This window comes from Phocoena sinus, chromosome 18, assembly GCF_008692025.1.
Source record: "Phocoena sinus isolate mPhoSin1 chromosome 18, mPhoSin1.pri, whole genome shotgun sequence".
Classification (NCBI taxonomy): domain Eukaryota; kingdom Metazoa; phylum Chordata; class Mammalia; order Artiodactyla; family Phocoenidae; genus Phocoena; species Phocoena sinus.
The window spans coordinates 59,064,781-59,075,365 of record NC_045780.1 but is presented as its reverse complement, the minus strand read 5'-3'; the positions used below and the strand labels follow the sequence as shown (position 1 = coordinate 59,075,365).

The 10,585-nt window shown below is 48.9% G+C and overlaps 1 protein-coding gene across 3 annotated transcripts; it reads right to left on the bottom strand.

Annotated features, from left to right (window-relative positions):
* Positions 1–2,272: 2,272 nt before the first annotated feature.
* On the bottom strand, positions 2,273–9,831 carry SLITRK5 (SLIT and NTRK like family member 5). Of its 3 annotated transcripts, none has more exons than XM_032610697.1 (2): positions 9,727–9,831; positions 2,273–6,603 (listed from the first exon to the last, which is right to left on the bottom strand). In XM_032610697.1, the coding sequence occupies exon 2, from the start codon at positions 6,593–6,595 to the stop codon at positions 3,704–3,706; it is 2,892 nt and encodes a 963-aa protein (XP_032466588.1). In that variant the 5' UTR covers positions 6,596–6,603; positions 9,727–9,831; the 3' UTR covers positions 2,273–3,703. The 3 variants fall into 3 exon arrangements, with proteins under 3 accessions (XP_032466588.1, XP_032466587.1, XP_032466590.1); XM_032610696.1 differs by lacking the exon at positions 9,727–9,831 and adding an exon at positions 9,156–9,234; XM_032610699.1 differs by lacking the exon at positions 9,727–9,831 and adding an exon at positions 8,430–8,477.
* Positions 9,832–10,585: the final 754 nt, after the last annotated feature.

Genomic DNA, 10,585 nt, shown 5'->3' with positions numbered 1-10,585 from the left:
GAAGGAGGGAAGGAAGAGTGAGATGTAAGGAAAAAAAAGAAGAGAGTCAGGAAATAAGAGTAAGGAGAGAAAAGTATATATATTTAATTTGAATAATTTGCTAACTTAGTAACAAGAATAGAATTAATTATATAGGGCAAGAAACTGGTAACTTAGATTAAGTTCTTAAGTTCTAAACTTTTCCACATTTTGTGTGGCTTTTTCATTACACACTAGTTTGATTTTCCTATTGAGGTTGAGGGAACAGTGGTAAGGGACAGAGCTGGATACCCAGAACATTTACCAAAAATTTCCACTTCACATAAGTAGGGGTGATACTGTTGCCCAAACAAAAGATGTGTTCTGAGTCTGATATTAATGCTAAAATTGATTAATTCATAACTCCAATCATTAGTTTAGCTGTAAATTATTTTGAATATCAGCATACAAATTATCTACATTTACATGGAATATATTTACTTTCTCTGAGATAACTAAATATTTACACTATAATCATATACATAGATAAAAATAAAATTTTGTAATCTCTACCTGGAGATATATTTGTATGAGATTATGCAACATATCAAATAGAACAAGCACAAAGAGTAAGCTTAGTTTGCATCCAAATTTTAATTGATGCCTGAGACATTACATATTGTTGTTCTCCAAAATTCTATGGAGAGAATTTGCAGGGTTCCTTAATCCAGTCATATACCACTGATATACCCAATTTAATTATTTACTCAGTATACCTAAAAAACCAAAATTCAAAACCACACAAATTATGTTCTGTTGTATATGCTAATGTATTGGCAGGAAACCATGTATAAGGAGAAAAATAATTCATTATTCTATACAGTTTCATGATTCTACATGTTAAAATTTCTTCAAGTTTATTAGGGCAAGGATAAGTTTACTTTTATCCTCTTAATACAGATGGGAAGAGTATAATTTAAAAATTAGAAGTAACTTCTTTCCATAAATCATATAATTGTTATTTTTTGAGACTAAAAAAATACTGGATACCTTACTAAGAGTAGAGGTAGAAATGAACCACCTACAGTGAGTGTATATGTAACAAGATTATGTGAGATAGTGCTGGTTTGAAAATAATAATATTATTTTGTAAATCTTTGAAAAATACATCAACAAACTTTCTCTGGAAACTACTTATATTGTCCAGAACTACGTTTTTGACTTCATGTAATTCTTACCTCTTACTTTTAATGCATCAATTAAGAACTAAAAACTTAGTTACATGGAGGATTCCACTTTGTATTAATATTTTATAAATCATACAACACTGCCATATCTATATATAATAATATTGTGAAAGCGATTTTGACATTTTTTGAAGAAAAATAACTCCCACTGTGAAGAAAAAATTAACCACAACCCCAACTGTGATGTCAAATGCTAGTATTTATATTTATCTTACAATGCTGGATCTAATATGGAGGAGGTAGATGGAGAGCAGGAGATACATTTTTTAATGATAATATCATGGCATTAAGTTTATTCCTTTCCCCTTTGAAAAAAAAAATTTGCAAGGGAAAACGTTACACAGAATGGGGATAGTTTACTTCACTTGGCCAATGTAGCATTACTAATTATTTTTTAACCCCTTAGGGAAATGCTACCACCTGTTCAATCTGAATTCAAGTAGTTACTGTCAGTTTACTCACGGATGAATGCTGCCTCTTTGTGGCAGAATGCCACGGAAAATATTCCTTAAACATAAAGTTCATGAACAGCCCTTGATGTTGTGCACATTCCAGGTGAGATTATGGGGAGATCCACCAACACGAATAAAGCACATGGCTCTTTAAGTTTCAATGAATTCAAAAGTTTCCTACCCATAAATATTATCTAATTCACTGGCCAACCTTACTCAGAGATGAACAGCTTATACTCACCAAACATTTTGAACATTTAGGATATAGATCAACTTGAGATAAAGTACCCATCGTAATTGTTGAAGGTAGTTTGACACAAGTTAAACTATGAAAAATTGTAGGCCGAATAAATAATACTGGCACGACAAAATACAAAATCAATGTGCAATACATTACTTACCATGCTCCACATGTTAGATGAATACTTCAGTAAGGAAAACAAGTATACAGTTGAAATTTCATTAATAAACACATTAAATGACACATTTAGATAAACATATTTCCCTGAACCAACAAAGGTGTAATTATATATATTTGATAATTTGGGGAACATTTTTTTTTCTTTCAGGAATAGAAGTTAGCTACTATGTCTTAAATTATTAATCATGGTGATTCAGTCAATCACACGTAGCTGTTTCTTTTGCACCTTAAGTAATCATTACTTCAGTCCCTCATATGTGACATAGTTATCAAGTGTTTATTCAGAAACTATTTTAAAAATTACATGTGCTGGGATACATGAGACTGTAACAACAGTAGCCCCATCTTACAGATATCCTGTTTGTGGCTATCATCATTGCTTGCTGCCCAGAGGGATAAAGACATTGTATAGAGATTTGTACAGTCCATCATTTGGTCTTCTGAGGTGCCAGTACACGTGGATCTGTACAAATGCAACTGGGTTTGGTTAAACAATCAAAAATCGGCTACAATAGTAGTCAGATCAATACATCATTTTGGTTGACTAATAAAAATACTTTTAAATCTTCTCTAACAAAACCAGAAACTTGCACATGATTCTCACTGGAATGGCCCAATTAATTGCCCTAAATCTTTTTCTTTTATACATTAGGATACAATGTTTGTTTGTTTTAAATTACAGATCCAATTGGGTGGGTTGCATTGACTTTTAAGATTCTGCCATTAAGTTCTCCATATTTTAATGATTTAAAATGCCTTCCTGATATCACTTCAGTTTTGGAAATGCAGCTTCTGATATAGTGTGACACCTCTGTGAAAATCATAGGCTAAATAGTGAAGGAAAGAGAAATGCTAAATGTGCATATAAAAATAGGTGCTACAATAAAATATTTGTATATTTCATCAATAAGTTATTTTGACTAATCAATTATGGATCATATAACTCTGTAATTTTAATGATTTGTCCACATCTATGGTGATCTTTTCAAGATCACAATACGTTTGTTCTTTTAATTCAAATGTCCAGAATGTATACAAACACATCCTTTAAAAAGAAAGGAAAGGAATGAGAGAGGAGGAAAAGGCAGGGAGGCAGAGAAAGAGAGAAAGCAGAAAGGGGGGTGGGGAGAGAGAAAGAGAGAGAAAGAGAGAGAACAAACCTTCTATTAAAGTTGGGGTGTGCTAATCTCTCCACAAAAGCCATTTAGACCCACCCATGGCTCAAAGGGGGGAGAAGGGGAGGGAGAAGGGAGCAAAAGAGGAAGAATAGAATCTATGCGCCACCATCTCCCACCATTCTTAACACTTCCAACCACTACAAAAATTACTGAGACCTTTAACAAGTCACTCGCGAAGCAAATTGCCCTCAGTAAAGCCCTACTCTTCGTCTCCTCCACACGCAAGAAGAGAAAGTGATGTGCCCAGTTTACACAAATGTTTCCCCACGTGTAATATTAAAAGGAAATTGCACACCCTTTCAGTATCTTCCGCCGAAGCTGAGAATCTCGTGCCAAGGCACTTCACCCTAAACGTTGAAACAACACAATTAATCAAATGTGTTTGCGGTGTGTGTCTGCTTGCTTGTCGGTTTTAAACGCAAAAGCTCCAAGGGAGTTTCTCTGCCTTTAGAACTGGCTAAATGTGGTCTGTTTTTCCAGCACTTCGAGGTAGTCCGGCTCAACGTTTAGTTTTGCTTTTAACTCCAGATATTCGTTCCTGTTGGGTTCTACAAAGACAGCACTGGGGGGACTGTAGAGCACCGGTTCCCGCAGCCTGCTGTCCCCTGCCCCCGGGTGCAAATACTGATGGGGGCGTCTCAGGTCATAATTGGGGGAGAAAGTGTAAGCAGCGGGGCTGCACGGGAATTTGGGATATTCCGGGAGGCTACTGCCGGCTGGGGCGGTGGAGCAGTGTTTGTCTGGTTCTAAAATGCCCCTGTAAAAGCTGTCGGCGTCCTGCACCGGCGACAGTAGGTCCTCCCGGGGCTCGATGGTGCTGACGCTGTAGGCGGGGCTCCGCAAGTGGTGGCTTTCCCGCCTCTCCTCCTCCCCCGGCTGCAGCTGCAGCTGCGGCGGGGGCTGCTGCTGCTGCTGCTGCTGCTGCTGCGGCGGCGGCGGCGGCGGCGGCTGCAGGTGGTGGTTGCTGCTATAGGTGACCTTGAGCTCGTGCAGGTCTTTGTAATCCTCCACGGAGTTGCCCTCTCGGGAGCGGTAGATGGGGTTTTTGCACATGTGGCCCAGCGGATGGGGGATGTACTCGTACACGTGGCCCGCGGGCGTCTTCACCTTGGGCAGCGCCGGCCCGCGGTGGTGCACGTGCGCGTGCGGGTGGCCTCCAGCGCCGCCGCCGCCGCCGCCGCCGCCGCCGTACACGCTGTACTGCATGTTGAAGGAGCTCACGTCGGAATTGTTGGTGCTGGTGTGGTCGCTCTGCTTCTTCTTCCTGCGCTTCATGACTAGCACGAAGAGCCCGGCGGCCACGAAGACCGACATGATGAAAACCAGCAGCAGGCTGAGGATTAACACGGACAAGGGCACCGAAGACGCGCCTCCGCCCGCGCCCAAGCCCGCGGGGGCCCCGGTGCTGTTCAACCGCACGGCGGGGGTCACCGCGCTGGTCCTCGCGGGGACCTGGATGGAGGAGGGCGTGGGCGTGGAAACCTCCACGTCAGAGTAGTCTGGGCACAGCAGCTCCGACTTAATGAAGCGCATATCCATCTCAGCGAACTTCTTGGGCGCCTTGCAGATGACCTCGTCCACCAAGACGCCCACTCTGAGCTGCTCGACCCACAGTTTCATGCCCACCACGTCGCAGGTACAATCCCAAGGGTTGTCGTGCAGGTCGATTTGGATGAGCGACTTCAGCTGGTCCAGAACTCCACTCACCGGCAAGGAGGTGAAGTGGTTACTCCTCAGGTTCAGCCTGAGGAGGGTCAGGCCTGAGAAGACGCCTGAGGGCATGGTCTGCAGGAGGTTGTCATTCAGGAATAGCAGCTGGAGGTTGGGGACCGGATCGAAGGTCCCAGACTGAATCTCGCGTATGAGATTGTACTGGAGGAAGAGATACTGCAGGCTCTGCAGGCCATAGAACAACTCCGGGCTCAGCCTCTCTATCCTGTTGCCATTTAGGTAGAGGCGCCTCAGGTTGGTGAGATCCCCAAAGGCGCGGTCCTGGATCACGGAGATGCGGTTGTTGCCCAGATGCAGAAGGTCCAGCCCGGTGGCCTCCAGGAAGTCACTCCTGCGCACCAGGGCAATGTAGTTCTCTGTCAGATACATCTTCTTGGGGTTGTAGGGCTTGGGCTGCAGCTCCGCGATACTCTCTATCTTGCGTTCCTGGCAGTTGACGTTGAGGCCCAGATCGGAGATTTGCAGGTTGCAAGTGCACGCGGTGGGACACTCCAAAGGCACCGGAGATTTGGTCTGGTAGGCGATGCTGGGGCCATAGTTGCCATAGCCCAGGTCCTTGGAGGGCTGCCGAGAGGTGGGGCGCACCCTGGGCTTGTTGGGTTGGCGAGTCCCCTTGGGGGGCTTCAAGGGGGGTTTGTAAACAGCAGAGGAAGAAGTGGCCACAGAATTCACCGATGCCGGGGTGGTATGTAAATACCCCGTGGTGCTCAAAGGCGACTGAGGCCTCATCTCATAGTCTGAAATAAGTTTCCTTGGGCAAAGTTCCTGCTTGGACACCTCGTCCAAGTCCCGGCCGTGTAAGCGGAAGGGGGTCTCACAAACCACATCCCCCACCAGGGCCGAGTAGGAGATGCTGTCTAACCAATCCTTCAGAGAGATCAACTCACAGGAGCAATTCCAGGGGTTTTCCTCCAGCTGTAACTCCACAACTTTGTCCATATGCTGCAACAACCCCACGTAGGGCAGAAGTTTCAGCCGGTTCCCCCGCAGGTCCAAGTGCGTTAAGGGCACAAAACGGAAAAGGTTGTTGGGTAAACTGGACAAGAGATTGTCATTGAGGATAAGCACCTGCAACAAATGCAGTTTCCCAAAAGCATTGGATTCAATGACACTGATGTAATTGTAATCGACCTGTAGGTACTCCAGGCCCTCCAAGCCAAGGAAGGTATCATCACGCAGAAGTTCCAGTTTATTATTGTTCAGATGCAATCTCCTTAAACCCCGCAGCCCGTGGAAAGCCCCAGTCTCAATATCCTGGATAACATTGCTACCCAGATGCAAAATTGAAGCCCCAGTGTAATTGACAAACTCATTGGGATAGAGACGGTTCAAAAGGTTTCCAGACAACAAGAGGTGGTAGATTGGGAAACGGGGAGGGCTAATTTCAGAGAGGCTGATGATCCCCCGGTTTTCACAGCTCACAGTTAAAATGCCATCCTTTTCCTCACAAGGACATGCATTGTCACAGATTTCCCCATAATAATCGATGGTTTCTGCACACGAAAGGACGAGAGATGTTAGAGCAAAAGCTAGAGTCTGCAGCATCCAGCTCTGCATTTTTCTGTGAAGGTCCTGTTCCAAAGTTAGTGGGGGGCAGCAAGTGTGCATTTTATCTCCTGCAAGGGAGAGAGGAAAAAAGGAAACAACAGAATATGACAAAAATTTAAGGGATCAATCAGAAAGTCTCTCTCTTTCCTAATACTACTTCTCTGAAATCCAGAAGGAGGGGATAAGAATGAACCTCCCCTCCCCCTCCACCGTCCGTGGTACCTCGAAATTCTCCAGACTTTATTAAAATCTGACATTCATTTTGATTTAAAGGTTGATTTCATTTCCTAATGACAATAGGAACATGCTGCTCTTTACAAGATAAGGGCAGGTTAGGCAAAGTCCCATTTTAGTATTCTTCCCGGTTCCCCCCCCCCACTTTTAAACCAATCCATAAATATACATAAAATGGCTGTCAGTTCAGTTTCATGGCTCTAATTTAAGAGAAAGGAAGCACCATTTTACAAGGTTCCCCACCTCACCTATACCCAGTCCCTCTGCCTTTCCTTCTGAACCTCTTCAGGTGACAGTTCACAGTGAAGGTCTCCCATTTTCACAGAAAAGCCAGGAGCCACAATACTTTGGCTATTTTAAAACCATCGCTGGAAATGCCAGAGTGAGAACCTAAAGAATGCTTTCCAGAGGCAAAAAGGATGCAAGATAATGCATCAAAAGGACCCAGAAGAAGCTCTTAAGTCACCAATTTTCTCCAGGAGCTTTGAGTATGGAGAAAAAGGAGAGCGCGTTCGCTTTGATGGTGGACTTCACTATCACGCTATTAAGCACATCAGCGTCCTAATTGCATGCACGGTGCCACTTAGCAGCTCTCTTCCCTGAGAGCGCCCTGCGTCCACTTCTCCTCATAGATCATGTCAGCGACGCTACTAAACCGCATCTTTAAGCCACTGAAATAGTTCTGCACGACGGATTACAAAGAACTCTGCGAAAGCATCCGCAATCCCGGAACACCTCTCAATACCTGGAGTTTAGGACGTTCCTACTGCTTACCGGGAACCAGCTAAAAGTAAACCAAGGACCAGCGCCAAAGTCTCTCTAACCTCGGGCTCCGCGTCTGTTTGCCACGATATGCAAAGCTAACCCTACCGAATTTGCAAGATTTGGAGTGAACTACCGCCTCGCCAGCATCCCCATCTTTGGAGTTGCTTATTACATTTAATTGTCAGTGCTTTACTCCCCCTACCCCCCCCCTTTTTCCCCCCGAGAAAGGGGACTTGGGCTGATTAAGAGGCAAAATAGAAGGGTGTAAGGGAGGGAGAACAGCAAGTGACACAAGCCAGTGCTTTAATATCCGAATTTCATCTCCCCAAGGAATCAATCTGAGCCCCTCTCCCTTTTCGTTCTGGCTTTCTTTTTGTCCCCTTAAAGGCTTCCTTCGACTTCCTACTTCGAGTCGACAGCAGCACTCATAAAGGCAAGGACATAAATGGAGCGAGTGTGTGAGTGTGTGTGAGTGCGTGTTGCGTTGGTTGGGGGAAGGGGGGTGGGAATATTTAGTAGAAATGCTGGGCTCGGAGAACCAATGCCTTTTCTCCTCTGGTCAGCCTTGCCTCTGCCTCACCACCACCGAAGTCTGATGTCGAATCGCAACCTCAAACTAGAGCCAAGACGTTTCTGAGTCACGGGTTCAAGCCTGGAGACCTCGATCTTCATCCCCGAGCCGACTCCAGCCCGCGTTATTAACAGCCCCTGCATTCTCACGCACATCTGCAAGTGTGCCTGCGAATCATTCACGTGTGGCCACCCAGACGTGTCGAGACGAATGGGAACCCACAGTGTATAAACGTCTCAAGTATCTCCGACTTCCCAAAGCAACGACAAACACCTCCCGGCTTAAAAGCGGCAAAAACACCCTCTATGAAAGCAAAACGTTTACCTTGAAATTTCCGTTCTCCGCGGGATCAAATCTGCACATCCATTCAAGTGGGGTTGGGTCCCCTCCCCCTCCCTCCCGGTGCTTCCCCGCCCCCATTCACCTGCCGCCCCTCTGACAGGCCATCGCAAAATGTGTCCAGCCAATATTAAACTCGAGCGTTTACAACTTTAATTCAGTTCTGGATAGCCAGGGTCGAGGAGCTTCCTCTCACCCCACTCCCTTTCCCCTCCTTCTTGCCATCAAAGGAGCCCCAAAATTTGAAAAAATAAAGTTGAATGAGCCAGGGAAGGCTGACATTCTGACTGGGAAACGCACCTCCGATGTAAATTCGCGGGTACGCGGCACATTCTCAGATTCTCAGATTTTTTTTTTTTTAATGGAGGGCGGGGGCGGGGTAACTATTTGTTTTCCCCCAAAGAATTTAAACCCTGGATCGTCTCCCTGAACATCCCTGCATTAAGCAACGTGGGGCCGGGCAGGCTGAAGCCCAGCACCCAGGCCGGAACCGCGGTTCCGGGCACAGCTGCTCCCACAGCGGCCCAGGCAGAAGCGCCCGGAGTTCCAGGACGCGAGGCTCCCCCTCCCCCATCCCGCCCCGAAGAGAAGGAAGGGAAAGCGGGTGGGGGGGGGGAGGGGGAGGGCGGAGAGGGAAAGAAAGCCACCCGGCCGCCACGCACACGGACACACACACTGGAGCCTCTTTTGCAAAGTAAACGGCCGACTTACCCCGTCTCACATCTCCAAGGCCCACTCATCATAGCCACCCTTACAAAAAATACCTCTTTCGGGTGGGCACCGGGGTTCGGAAGCCGAGGGAGGGCGAGCGCTGAGATCCGAGCGGCTGGAGAAAAGAGGCGCCCGGACGCCGCCACCCCCGGGCCGCCGCCGTGGTGGCGACCGCGGGTTCCGGGGCTCCCCAGCCGGCTCTCCCCCGCGCTCTCCGTGGTAGTCGGAGCCGGCAGCGGGGTGGGAGTGGGGGAGAGGGGGGCGATCGCGAGCGGCGAGCCGGGAAGGGAGGGGGAGGGGGCGGCGGAGGACCGGCGGTCGCGGCGCCTCGCATTAGGGGCCGGGAGCTGGAGCCGCGCGGGGCGGGGAAGGAGCTGTTGGAGGGGGAGGAGGCGTGGAGCCCGAGGAGGGAGACGCGGAGCAGGCTGCCCGCCGGCCCAGCCAACGTGACGGTCAGCCTCGCCGCGCGCTCGCACCCGCTCACACTCATGCTCACTCGCTCCCAGCCCCGCCACCGCGCGATCGCTGGGTCCCCGGCATCCTTCGCCGCACCCCCCAGGCGGGTACTTACAGTTGCCATCTGTATAGGGGCCAACTTTCTCCAAGCTAGCGGCGGCCGCCACCCGCTCCAGCCGCCTCCGGCTCCTCGCACCCTCGGGCCTGGGTTCGCGCCGGCCGGCCCTCCCCTCCCCCCTCGGCTCTTCTCGCCGTCTTCACCACATTCCCCCCTGGTCAGTGGCGCACGCCCGGGGACGAGCCAGAGGGAGCGGGGCGCAGGGGTGTGCATACATCGCCCGCCTTCTTCTTGCAGCGCACACTGTACATGGTAGTGAGGGGGCGAGCGAAGGTGGCACCGGCCCCTCGGCTGCTCCCACGGCGGCTGCGGCTCCTGCGCCGTCCTCCGCCCCCCCCCCCCCCCCCGCGCACCGGAGACCACCGCACTGGGATCCCGCCGCCGCTGCACCCTTGCCAAGCCCGCCGCCGTAACCCCTAATTAGTACATGTAAGGTTCCCGCATCCTCTTGGCTGTTTCATCGCTCCCGGTGTTTGCAGGGGCTTTTCCTCTATTCCTTCTCTTGATGCGGCGCACGATCGTCATTATTTGGGATTCTCTATCTCCGACATCCTTGGGGGTCCGCGGGGAGGTGGGGGGCAGGAACAACGTTGTTCTAAGCCTGTGGCGTGTCCCGGCAGCCCGGCGGCTCAGAAAAACTTAGAGAAAGTCGCGTCTTCCCTCCCCGGCGGTGAGGAGGTGGCTACGCGGTAAGCAGCGCAGGGGTCTCTGAGACATCTGCTTCGGCGCGGGCGCAGGGCCCCATGCAGTGCACTTGTTTATTGTCGCGCCACCGGTGCGAGCCAAGCTGCAGCAGACATGATGGGCCCGGGGCGAAGCGGGCGCTCCGTGGCCGATAGATGGCAGCCGAGAGCGA